General features: G+C 39.8%; 1 protein-coding gene across 2 annotated transcripts in view; it reads right to left on the bottom strand.

Moving 5' to 3' along the window:
- The window catches only part of PAX3 (paired box 3), a 68,497-nt gene extending 54,623 nt beyond the window's left edge, over positions 1–13,874 (bottom strand). Inside the window, exons 1-4 of one of the 2 annotated variants that reach the window (XM_075201866.1) lie at positions 13,587–13,874; positions 12,007–12,242; positions 10,671–10,800; positions 9,468–9,602 (exon numbers count right to left, since the gene is read on the bottom strand). In XM_075201866.1, coding sequence (XP_075057967.1) covers positions 9,468–9,602; positions 10,671–10,800; positions 12,007–12,242; positions 13,587–13,674 — 589 coding nt within the window. In that variant the 5' untranslated portion in view covers positions 13,675–13,874. The remainder of the gene's footprint in view (positions 1–9,467; positions 9,603–10,670; positions 10,801–12,006; positions 12,243–13,586) is intronic. The other variant, XM_075201867.1, reaches the window with a different exon arrangement.
- Between the last annotated feature and the right edge of the window lie 368 nt (positions 13,875–14,242).

Below are 14,242 nucleotides of genomic sequence, written 5' to 3'. Positions count from 1 at the left end.
TAGGTGATGGATGTACTGTGTGTGCTAAATGATGTCTGTGAGATGAGCAGTATCAGGACAGTACATAGGTCTGTAGTAGGTGATGGATGTACTGTGTGTGCTATATGATGTCTGTGAGATGAGCAGTATCAGGACAGTACATAGATCTGTAGTAGGTGATGGATGTACTGTGTGTGCTATATGATGTCTGTGAGATGAGCAGTATCAGGACAGTACATAGATCTGTAGTAGGTGATGGATGTACTGTATGTGTTATATGATGTCTGTGAGATGAGCAGTATCAGGAGAGTACATAGATCTGTAGTAGGTGATGGATGTACTGTGTGTGTTATATGATGTCTGTGAGATGAGCAGTATCAGGACAGTACATAGGTCTGTAGTAGGTGATGGATGTACTGTGTGTGCTATATGATGTCTGTGAGATGAGCAGTATCAGGACAGTACATAGGTCTGTAGTAGGTGATGGATGTACTGTATGTGTTATATGATGTCTGTGAGATGAGCAGTATCAGGACAGTACATAGGTCTGTAGTAGGTGATGGTGGATGTACTGTGTGTGTTATATGATGTCTGTGAGATGAGCAGTATCAGGACAGTACATAGGTCTGTAGTAGGTGATGGATGTACTGTGTGTACTATATGATGTCTGTGAGATGAACAGTATCAGGACAGTACATAGGTCTGTAGTAGGTGATGGATGTACTGTGTGTGCTATATGATGTCTGTGAGATGAGCAGTATCAGGACAGTACATAGGTCTGTAGTAGGTGATGGATGTACTGTGTGTGCTATATGATGTATGTGAGATGAGCAGTATCAGGACAGTACATAGATCTGTAGTAGGTGATGGATGTACTGTATGTGTTATATGATGTCTGTGAGATGAGCAGTATCAGGACAGTACATAGATCTGTAGTAGGTGATGGATGTACTGTGTGTATTATATGATGTCTGTGAGATGAGCAGTATCAGGACAGTACATAGATCTGTAGTAGGTGATGGATGTACTGTGTGTGCTATATGATGTCTGTGAGATGAGCAGTATCAGGACAGTACATAGGTCTGTAGTAGGTGATGGATGTACTGTGTGTGCTATATGATGTCTGTGAGATGAACAGTATCAGGACAGTACATAGGTCTGTAGTAGGTGATGGATGTACTGTATGTGTTATATGATGTCTGTGAGATGAACAGTATCAGGACAGTACATAGGTCTGTAGTAGGTGATGGATGTACTGTGTGTGCTATATGATGTCTGTGAGATGAACAGTATCAGGACAGTACATAGGTCTGTAGTAGGTGATGGTGGATGTACTGTGTGTGTTATATGATGTCTGTGAGATGAGCAGTATCAGGACAGTACATAGGTCTGTAGTAGGTGATGGATGTACTGTGTGTGCTATATGATGTCTGTGAGATGAACAGTATCAGGACAGTACATAGGTCTGTAGTAGGTGATGGATGTACTGTATGTGTTATATAATGTCTGTGAGATGAGCAGTATCAGGACAGTACATAGGTCTGTAGTAGGTGATGGATGTACTGTGTGTGCTATATGATGTCTGTGAGATGAACAGTATCAGGACAGTACATAGGTCTGTAGTAGGTGATGGATGTACTGTGTGTGTTATATGATGTCTGTGAGATGAGCAGTATCAGGACAGTACATAGGTCTGTAGTAGGTGATGGTGGATGTACTGTGTGTGCTATATGATGTCTGTGAGATGAGCAGTATCAGGACAGTACATAGGTCTGTAGTAGGTGATGGTGGATGTACTGTGTGTGCTATATGATGTCTGTGAGATGAGCAGTATCAGGACAGTACATAGGTCTGTAGTAGGTGATGGATGTACTGTGTGTGCTATATGATGTCTGTGAGATGAGCAGTATCAGGACAGTACATAGGTCTGTAGTAGGTGATGGATGTACTGTGTGTGCTATATGATGTCTGTGAGATGAGCAGTATCAGGACAGTACATAGGTCTGTAGTAGGTGATGGTGGATGTACTGTGTGTGCTATATGATGTCTGTGAGATGAGCAGTATCAGGACAGTACATAGGTCTGTAGTAGGTGATGGATGTACTGTGTGTGCTATATGATGTCTGTGAGATGAACAGTATCAGGACAGTACATAGGTCTGTAGTAGGTGATGGATGTACTGTGTGTGCTATATGATGTCTGTGAGATGAGCAGTATCAGGACAGTACATAGGTCTGTAGTAGGTGATGGATGTACTGTGTGTGCTATATGATGTCTGTGAGATGAGCAGTATCAGGACAGTACATATGTCTGTAGTAGGTGATGGATGTACTGTGTGTGCTATATGATGTCTGTGAGATGAACAGTATCAGGACAGTACATAGGTCTGTAGTAGGTGATGGATGTACTGTGTGTGTTATATGATGTCTGTGAGATGAGCAGTATCAGGACAGTACATAGGTCTGTAGTAGGTGATGGATGTACTGTGTGTGCTATATGATGTCTGTGAGATGAACAGTATCAGGACAGTACATAGGTCTGTAGTAGGTGATGGATGTACTGTGTGTGCTATATGATGTCTGTGAGATGAGCAGTATCAGGACAGTACATAGGTCTGTAGTAGGTGATGGATGTACTGTGTGTGCTATATGATGTCTGTGAGATGAGCAGTATCAGGACAGTACATAGGTCTGTAGTAGGTGATGGATGTACTGTGTGTGCTATATGATGTCTGTGAGATGAACAGTATCAGGACAGTACATAGGTCTGTAGTAGGTGATGGATGTACTGTATGTGTTATATGATGTCTGTGAGATGAGCAGTATCAGGACAGTACATAGGTCTGTAGTAGGTGATGGATGTACTGTGTGTGCTATATGATGTCTGTGAGATGAACAGTATCAGGACAGTACATAGGTCTGTAGTAGGTGATGGATGTACTGTGTGTGTTATATGATGTCTGTGAGATGAGCAGTATCAGGACAGTACATAGGTCTGTAGTAGGTGATGGTGGATGTACTGTGTGTGCTATATTATGTCTGTGAGATGAGCAGTATCAGGACAGTACATAGGTCTGTAGTAGGTGATGGATGTACTGTGTGTGCTATATGATGTCTGTGAGATGAGCAGTATCAGGACAGTACATAGGTCTGTAGTAGGTGATGGATGTACTGTGTGTGCTATATGATGTCTGTGAGATGAACAGTATCAGGACAGTACATAGGTCTGTAGTAGGTGATGGATGTACTGTGTGTGGTATATGATGTCTGTGAGATGAGCAGTATCAGGACAGTACATAGGTCTGTAGTAGGTGATGGATGTACTGTGTGTGTTATATGATGTATGTGAGATGAGCAGTATCAGGACAGTACATAGGTCTGTAGTAGCTGATGGATGTACTGTGTGTGTTATATGATGTCTGTGAGATGAGCAGTATCAGGACAGTACATAGGTCTGTAGTAGGTGATGGATGTACTGTGTGTGCTATATGATGTCTGTGAGATGAGCAGTATCAGGACAGTACATAGATCTGTAGTAGGTGATGGATGTACTGTGTGTGTTATATGATGTCTGTGAGATGAGCAGTATCAGGACAGTACATAGGTCTGTAGTAGGTGATGGATGTACTGTGTGTGCTATATGATGTCTGTGAGATGAGCAGTATCAGGACAGTACATAGGTCTGTAGTAGGTGATGGATGTACTGTGTGTGCTATATGATGTCTGTGAGATGAGCAGTATCAGGACAGTACATAGATCTGTAGTAGGTGATGGATGTACTGTGTGTGCTATATGATGTCTGTGAGATGAGCAGTATCAGGACAGTACATAGGTCTGTAGTAGGTGATGGATGTACTGTGTGTGCTATATGATGTCTGTGAGATGAACAGTATCAGGACAGTACATAGGTCTGTAGTAGGTGATGGATGTACTGTGTGTGCTATATGATGTCTGTGAGATGAGCAGTATCAGGACAGTACATAGGTCTGTAGTAGGTGATGGATGTACTGTGTGTGTTATATGATGTCTGTGAGATGAGCAGTATCAGGACAGTACATAGGTCTGTAGTAGGTGATGGATGTACTGTGTGTGTTATATGATGTCTGTGAGATGAGCAGTATCAGGACAGTACATAGGTCTGTAGTAGGTGATGGTTGTACTGTGTGTGCTATATGATGTCTGTGAGATGAGCAGTATCAGGACAGTACATAGGTCTGTAGTAGGTGATGGTTGTACTGTGTGTATTATATGATGTATGTGAGATGAGCAGTATCAGGACAGTACATAGATCTGTAGTAGGTGATGGATGTACTGTGTGTGTTATATGATGTCTGTGAGATGACCAGTATCAGGACAGTACATAGGTCTGTAGTAGGTGATGGATGTACTGTGTGTGTTATATGATGTCTGTGAGATGAGCAGTATCAGGACAGTACATAGGTCTGTAGTAGGTGATGGATGTACTGTGTGTGTTATATGATGTCTGTGAGATGAGCGGTATCAGGACAGTACATAGGTCTGTAGTAGGTGATGGTTGTACTGTGTGTGCTATATGATGTCTGTGAGATGAACAGTATCAGGACAGTACATAGGTGTAGCAGGGGCAGACTGGGTTTGGGGGGTAGGGGGGTATATTCCCCCTGGGCCAGTCCCATAGTGGGCTACCTTGGTCTGGGTCACTGAGCCACCAGCATTTTTTCCCTTTACAGTAGCTTGCTGCGTTGAGTCTTGCCCCCAGGCTAACATTTGCCACCCCTCCCCTGGTCTGTAGTAACTGGTGGATGCCCTGCACATGCTATGTGTGATATGACTAGTATCAGGATGACCATCTCGCCTCCACACGACTTTCCAGCCAGTTGAAAGCTGAGAGACAAGTCCCTGATTGTCAGGTTGCATGTAAATATTTAAGCTATGGGCTGGCAGTCGCGTGTCCTGTGTACAGCGCTGCACTGTCCACATCCCATGACCACAGCTGCAAAAAATGTCTTTCCCTGCAGACGATCACACACTCAGAACAAACCGGTGTCTGTGGTGCAGTTCCAGTTCCTTTAGTCACATCGCTGTCATCTCTGTGCACTACATGATGTGAGTTACTCTGTGTACAATGTTGATCACTTGCTGAGTCCTTTCATCTACCTCACATCCATGCACACCGACACATATTTGTATTATTATTCACTCAGTTATTTCTTTTTCCCCTGGCTCACTCTTCAGTTCCCACCTCCCTCCCGGGTCTGGCTCCCTTTATAAGAACGACAGATCTTGGCTACTTACAAAGCACCACATATTGCCCAAATCCTGTAAACAGAGCATTTCTAGCTGGTGGAAAGGGGTTAAGTAATAGGAATAAGGGGAGGTTGCAGAAATTTCACGAATGTTTGCCTGGGGCTACAGAGGGCGGGTATCGTTCAAGATGAAAGTGAGAAAGGAAGAAAGGAGTCAATTTAATCTGCCTACAGAGCTCTCAGATTGGGAAGAGTTTGCAGAGGGCCAATTGGGGCCGAGCGCCTGACCAGGGACAAATGCATTGTGACGCCGCCTGGGGGCCAGTTCCACTCTGCATGGGGGAAACAGAGGGACCCATTCAACTGGTAGCCCTTTAATACACTCAGCAGAGCTGTAAATGTCACACTGAGCAGCAACAGAAATATTTAGAGGACCCAATTCACGTTTAAAGCAGACACAGTCTGAATGAGGACACAGGTTGCCTCATTTTCCAATTTTAGGAAGTCAGTTCCCATGTGACGTGGCGCCCTGAACTCCAAAAAAGGGGCAAGTACGACATAAAGAGCTAGTGCAATTGCTTTACTGAATTATACTTCATTATTACAGTTACCATCCAAGAATCCAGAATCAGCTCTCATGTACTTCACAACAAAATAATAAACGTCAATAAAAATAGCAACATCGTCCCCCTTAGTCTATGATCACATAACTAGGAAACCAACACATGGAAACGTACGACCTTGATATATGCAGCATATAGTGACTATAATTTGTTATGCAAAAATAATTTTAGCACTGATTATAATGTTGTGGTATAGCCCCCGAGAGGCAAGTAACATACTAGAGATCCTACATAAGTGAAACACAGGACATAAGACTAGTAAACTACACAACAAAGCCCGGGTGATGTATTGTGCATTATGCACAGAGACCATTCTGCAGCATACGTGTCACTGTGTGTACATTAACAAGCCAATCAGCATTTGGGAAGGTAAGTCAATCATGGCTCTCCAATTGTTATGCTGCAGTGACTTAAAGTTCGATACCAGCTGGAGAGCCACGGGATGGCTAACTTTAACGTTACGGATCAATGGATGGGGAAACCTTCCTTGTCTGAGTTTTGGAAATGAGCACTTCATCAAACAGTTAAGATTAATTATGTCCCAGATGTCATCAACTACAGATCCTTTGCATAGTTCTACAGAGAGAGAGATGACTACTAACTGCAAAATCGTTTGCATTAGGCCACAGACGGATTTTTACTCGATAACCGCCCGGAAGCATTTTAGAGGGTTAATATGTGGTTTTATGCAGCAAGAAAATTGCATACATAATTAAGGCTTTCCAGCAAAGTTGGTGGTATGTACTTCTCATGTTTTCAAGAGATCTCTCTCTCTCTATCCATTTGGAGCTACAATCAAAAGCAGAGACGAAAAAGTTTCCTTTTAAACTCGAATGCATTGTTCCTAATGATATCCATTTGTTGTGAAGGCATGAAGCAGCTAGTTTATTTTATGTCATTGTGTTCCATTCTGTGTCTGCAAGTTTGAGGGTGGATAGACAGACAGACTTATATAGCGAGGAAACAACATGAGGTGGTACAATAACTGGAAGTGCTATTAAAGACAAAATAGAGGCACAATCCCCTAAACAGCAATCTGCTGATGCTTTTAGTATTAGACGTAGTGATACGGATGTAAAAAGTAGAAATGTAAAATAGTTATACAATATCTATCTATCTATCTATCTATCTATCTGTCTATCTATCTATCTGTTTATCTATCTGTCCTTGTGAAGCAGTGATGCGTGCAGTTCAGAAGGGTTAATGGTTCAGTAACTTTCCTTTCACTGCTTCTGCAAACCCTAAGACAGCCAGAGACATTTTGTAGGTAAAAGTGGCCTTTTTCTTCCACAGTAAAGAGTCCATAAAACTCTCAGTAGCAGTGGCTATTGAATTATTCATCCCTCATTGCAAGCCCATAATGTCCTTTCTGAGGCTTTTGTGAGGCAGCTTTCTCACTCTTTTCTCCTTGAATTATAAAAAAGGCAGCCCTCCTTTGTCCGCGCCAAGCTGCTTCTGGCTGAAGCTTTGTCTGAACAGAGCTAAAGTATGAGTTTCAATGGACTCTCCTCCCTTTGTCCCCCAAGTTCATCTCCAAGTGTAGATTGTGTATGGAGAGGTTCCTTTGTCATCGATGGAAAACTTGTACAAATGTTTGACCAGCTCATTTGATACTTTTTGTCCCCTCTAGTACCTATATGCAGGCTCAGCCTGCTATAACACCAGCCTGGCCCAAACTGCCTCTTTACACGGGGTAAGAGCATGCAGTTGGTCTTGTGTCAAAAATTAATACAGGAATTACACTAATAGGTACCTGCTACATACTGAGTGGGACCTGCTCCACACTGCTGGGTACCTGTTACAGGCTGAGGAGTACCTGTTACACACTGAGTGGTACCTGCTCCACACTGAAGGGTAACTGCTACACGCTGAAAGGATACCTGCTCCACACAGAGGGGTACCAACTACAAGCTAAGGGGTACCAGCTCCACACTCAGGGGTACCTGATTCACACTGAGTGGTACCTGTACGCACTAAGGAGTCCCCGCTTCACAATGAGGGGTACCTGCTCCACACTGACGGGTACCACCTACACACTGAGAGGTACCAACTACACACTGAGAGGTACCAACTACACACTGAGAGGTACCAGATTCACACTGAGGGGTACCTGCTCCACACTCAGGGGTACCAGCTACACACTGAGGGGAACCTGCTTCACACTGAGGGGTACCAGATCCACACTGAGAGGAACCTGCTCCACACTGAGGTGTACCTGTACACACTGAGAGGTACCAGCTTCACACTGAGTGGTACCTGTACGCACTAAGGAGTCCCCGCTTCACAATGAGGGGTACCTGCTCCACACTGACGGGTACCACCTACACACTGAGAGGTACCAACTACACACTGAGAGGTACCAACTACACACTGAGAGGTACCAACTACACACTGAGAGGTACCTGCTCCACGTTGTTCTCGGGATTAATAGCTAAACGTGTCATAACAATAAAATCTGACATAACGTTTAAAACATGTTTTATTATGGATTTAGAATCAATAGAATTCTACTTCGGGAATGACGAATTTGGACCTCCTCTTTTGCTATATTTTAAAGGAATCCCCATTACTGTTTCCACCGTGGGTCCCACATTGCTGTAAATACAGGACTGCTGTTTCCAATTTCTCCTAGGACAAATATTTCGGTTGGAATCGAATTATTATCAAAGCTCCTAAAACAGCTGAAATAAGTTTGTGTATTTTGAACGAAGTATATCATTTCAGTATACACCCATTGCTGGCTGTGGGGACCAGCAGTGCGTTCTTAGTCACCGAAGGGGTTAATACGAGGGCACTAGCTAGGAAGGGGACTTTTTTTAATGAAAGGAGCAAGTAAAAGAATGGTCTAAGTTAGGTCAGATGACAGTTACAGATACCCTTAATATAACTTGTGGAGGAAATAGAAAGGTTGTGCGGTTCCCCCACCCAGCCCCTCGCAGAACAGAATCTGGAACTCCTGTGGTTTTCAATTGATGTCTAAAACTAATCTTCCAGGCTCTGCAAAGTTTCTTTCCCTGTATTAACCCCTCCCCCGCTCCTTCGTCTATGACTATCTTATTTTGCCATCATTTTATAGGCCACACCACAATGCACTTTGATCTCGGCTAATAAGTGTAAAAAAAAAGGAGCAATCGCCCTAACACCTTGGTTACACATTCACCAGCAATTACATCTATAAACTGAAGAGAAATCAGTACTTTACAATCCACAGCGTACACTGACAGCAGACACAACACAAATTAGAAACGGCCCCTGATCAAGTATACAAATAAAACATAAATATAAACTCATATATTTGTTGCAAAAGCAAATATGGCAAATCTAAAACAAAACGTAGCTACACGTTTCTACAACTTCAAAGATCGCTTATGTTTTTATTTATGTATTTCCAAACAAAATCATTCCTATATTTACACACACACCAGTTATCTTAACTAATAATAAATATGTCATTTGTATCATCATCATTTATTTGTATCACCCTTCCCTTGGAATAACCACGATTAAGTGTAGTCAAATATTCTATAACCGTGACAGCAATCATGCAAAACAACGTGAAACTGCAGCCTACAATCGTGGCTGCATATAGTGCACATTTCAGGTCACCCAGCAGGAATAGAATAAAGTTCTGTGGACTGTACCTCTCTCTCGCAGGATCCCATCAATACTGTGTTTTGTCCTCTTGTCCTGTTCCTCCTGATCAGCTCTTTCCATCTCTACATCGTCATCTTCCCCTTTTCCAAATTTGCTCCTCAGTATACGGCTGATGGAACTGACTAGAAGGAGAGAATGTCAGGAAAGGGTTATAGTTTCCGTATAAATTCGGCTCTTTTATTTATTACAGTACAAGATAATATTCTGCAGAATTCTACGAAGTATCACAAAAATGTCACACCGAGCACAGTGAAGAGTGTAGAGTAGTTATACAATACATGTAATGTTGTTAGCATGATAACAAAATATATGATATTAAAAATAACAACAAATAATGTAATTGTTAATTACATTTCAAAAGTATTTTGTTTGTAATTCCATTTATCTAAAATACTCTCTAAACTGAGAGTGAAGCACATTTAATTTAATAAATTGTCAGTTAGATGATTGTACTTACCAAACCCTTCAAACATTAACCTGTGTTTAACGATTATAATAATAATCTAGTCAATGTAATTATTAACGTCAACGTTACTATATTCCTTAACTTTATGATTTACAGTCTTTATAGTTTACTATAAATTTCCTGAATAATAATAATAAAAAATAATAATATAGTTTTGCAAACCTACATTATTTTAAAATGTGATATTGGTTTAATTAGCAAATGATTAAACAAGTTGAAGACGAATAGTCGCAAATTAAATAATATATTGGATTACTAATTATAGCATACTAAATTATATTATTGTTATCATTATTATTATTATTTATTATAGATATTATTATTATTATTACTATTATTATTATTATTATTATTATTATTATTATTATTTATAGTTATCTAATTATCATTATTATATTATCTCAATAGATAAATGTTACAAATATTTATTTTATAACCATGTCTGTATAAATTGGCCGTTTAGTCTTATTAATTGCCTTAGAAATTGCTCCCTGGCAATAAAAGCATTTTAAGCTGTAGTTTGTGCACTTAAGAATAGGTTATTAACATCTATGCAATAATGCAGACTGTGGTTAATATTTGATGGCCTGAGATGGCTCCACAGGAGGAGTCTCTCTCTCTCTCCATAGAGTAGCAATCAATAGATTTTATTGCCTAAGTGATGGTGCCTCTTCTAATAGAGATGGATGATCTGAGTTATCAATATTAATGTCTGTAATAATACCTGAAGGAACGGTATTTCGATCACAAACTCCGTCCTTAAGTAATTTATCTCGAATTTCCCAGCTGAACATACCCGGGTTGTCTCTTTTAAACTCTTCAATCTTCTTTTCCACATCTGGAGTGGTCACCTGCTTTAAAGGGAACACAAGACATGAATCCACCGGCCTTGTGTTTTACTTCATCCCACAGTAAAGTCCACGATCACGTCAGCAGAGTTTATGTCATACAAATAAACCAGGAGCACACAGCACTTTGCAGAGAAGGAGGAGAGATCATTTAAAAAAGAACAAAAAGTCCTTATACAAAGATAGAAATATCACTTTTCATGTGTTTCTTTTATAGTGAGAAATGTACAGCTCGCAAAACCCTGGGATCGGATTACTAGATATGCCACAAGTAGGAAAATCATTCTGTTTATGCAACAGAACTGCCGGATACCCGGAGTCAACTCAGTGCCAGGTGTATAGTAAGTTTGTGCATTATATATATATATATATATATATATATATATATATATATATATATATATATATATATATATATATTTGTGTGTATATATATATTTATGTGTATATATATATATGTATATATATATATATATATATATATATATGTGTGTGTGTGTTTGTGTGTGTATAATACGAAAGTGATATTGCAATCATATTAATCCGTGTGAACAGTTGCAATGAAGTGGACATTAAATTATATAAGAATAAAGCGCACGAATTAATATTGCATATTTTGCTTACATAAGTGAGTGAGTGAACTCAGAGCAGTTTGACTCCGGGTCACTTGTGTTTATTGGCTGTATTGATTACTCCTGAGATCAGCAGCATATGGTTATATCTGTATCCGTACACTTTCCAAAGCTCTTCCCTTACTGGTGATGTTTATCAATGCACAACTTAAATAAAGTAGAGGACATGTAATGACTCCGATCTGGAATTCTCCCCCTTGTAAAACGCATTTCCAAAAATAAAACTTTAGGACAATTGTTGTATACACTTGTTGCTTTAGAAACAGTTGCTATCACAGTTTCCGTGTGAGTCGCAAATATAAATATTATTTGGTTCTCTAAACTAGCTCCTTGCACAAAAATAATAAAATGATGAATGTTAACAATGTTAAAATGTTGACAAGTTGTATCTGAAGAGGAGTAGTGGATGTACACATATTATGAAAAAAAAAAATTAAAGAACATCACAGTCTTATTGGCTTTATGAAATGACTGCGCCTTATTGGGGTACACTGTTTTTTGGGGTCACATATGTAAATAAATTGACATCACACGTTATGTTAGTTAGTACAGCTCTGTGTTATTAGTGAGGTGTCCTCACCTTGGGTTTGCTTCCCCCGATAGCTCCTGGCCTGATGGAGCCGGTCTCCTGGTACCTGCACAGGATCTTTGACACACAGCCATGGGACACCCTGAGCTGTCGGGAGATGACACACGGTCTGATGCCATGATGAGCCATCTCCACTATCTTATGCCTGATGTGGTTAGGCAGGGGCCTGCCATTGATAAACACTCCACCGAGCTGGTTCACTCTACCTTGGCCTAGAGGAGTGGACACTGCGTGTTAAAAAAACACGAAACAAACAGTTATTAATCGTTTATAAATTTACATTACGCCGCAAATATTTCATGTGACACATACAAAGTTTACTAGCGCCTCATTTAATTAATAAGACAAGTAATACTGTTCATTGATTTTAGCTAATATATATATATATATATATATATATATATATATATATACATATATATATATATATATATATATATATATATATATATATTGCTATATGTATATAAGCAAATATATACATTTATAAATAACTACCTAATGTATCTAATGTAAATGCCCAGTAACATAATATAAATAAGTCATCTAACCTTATATTTATTAAGTGGCGCAAACAACAAGATATGTCGCCCAAAACAGGAGATCAGCTTGACCCAAACATATATTTAATTGCAATGTTGCATATTAAGATTTCCGCAAAGTGTATTACCAGTCTCTGCAGAAGTGTTTCGGTTCGAATTAACTTTATCCAAGCTGAATCACCTAGTCAATGTATCAACTGTTTACTGATTATTTTCTATTGTTAATGTATTATATTATATTCAGCCTCCCCAGGCGCTTTCACAGTGTCATAAGAGTTACAAGTAAGTTGACAGGCAGAAGTTGTTTTGTCCAAGAGGAGACTGGGCCCAAGCAGACAGCGTTCTGCACTTTCATAAAATAATCATAACCTCATCCAAAATGTACAGAGATGGGACACCCCGGGGGATTTATGAAATGGTCTTCCTTACTTCACTGTGTCTGAGAGATAAGTAGGCATAGATAGATAGATAGATAGATAGATAGATAGATAGATAGATAGATAGATAGATAGATAGATAGATATGTGATATATAGATAGATCGATAGATAGATAGATAGATAGATAGATAGATAGATAGATAGATAGATCTATAATATATATGTGATATAAAGATAGATAGATAGATAGATAGATAGATAGATAGATAATAGATATGTGATAGATAGATAGATAGATAGATAGATAGATAGATAGATCTATAATAGATATGTGATATATATATAGATAGATCGATAGATAGATAAATAGATAGATAGATAGATAGATATATAGATAATAGATAGATAATAAACGCTGATTATAAAAGTGAAATTAAATATTCTATGCTGCCTTAAAAGTGTTGCGCACATTCTGATTAATCAAATACATTGTATAAATAAAGGTGATTGTGTTTTTCTATTAGACCTACAATAAATCCATAAAGAGCACAACAAGGCACAGATGTATTTGACAGCAATAAACGATTGAATCTCCCGGTACAGAGGGTACAACTAATAGTCAGACATATTGTAGATTATGTAGTATGTACCTTCCAGTGGAAATCCACTTCTGGGGTAGTTCTGTCCAGGAGCTGGTCTCATCATTCTTGGCACAGCTCCAGCCAGGCTTGTCATCATGGGTTAAATGTCCCAATTTTAGATCCCAGTGCCCCTGTAAAAGAGGCAGGAGAGCTCCAGTGAGTGGCTTCTGGGTCTCAGGCTTGGATCCCCTGCTTGAGCTGCAGTGTGGATCTTATTCTCCTATATTTACAGACAGCGCCGTAGTGAGATAGCTCCTTGTTGTTGATACAGAGTGAAAGGAAACCTCCTCCGGAGTATTTATTAGTTCTTTCAAGCAAGGCTGCATCAGGAGCCCCGAGCTGCTATTGGCCAACATGGGGCATGTCCCGTCTAGGAAGACTGCTCTGATTGGTCGAAGCTCTTTACTTTCTCTTCCCATCATTGAGGCCTCCACATGAGGATCACTCTTACCATTCCTTTTCCTGGTCGCTATCTCTTATACTATCAGGACATAAGATCACAAGCAGCATTGCTTCTTAATGGGATGATCAGGTCTATTTACCAAAGCCATTAACTCCTTCCCTGTTTAGCTGTCTGTTGTTGCTCGATGTGGCAAAGGAAGCGTTAAATATGTTTGCACTATATCTATCGAGATATATATATATATATATATATATATATATAT

Source organism: Mixophyes fleayi, chromosome 3 (genome assembly GCF_038048845.1).
Source record: "Mixophyes fleayi isolate aMixFle1 chromosome 3, aMixFle1.hap1, whole genome shotgun sequence".
NCBI lineage: Eukaryota > Metazoa > Chordata > Amphibia > Anura > Limnodynastidae > Mixophyes > Mixophyes fleayi.
The sequence above is the reverse complement of the archived record's forward strand: the minus strand, read 5'-3'. Positions and strand labels throughout refer to the sequence as shown.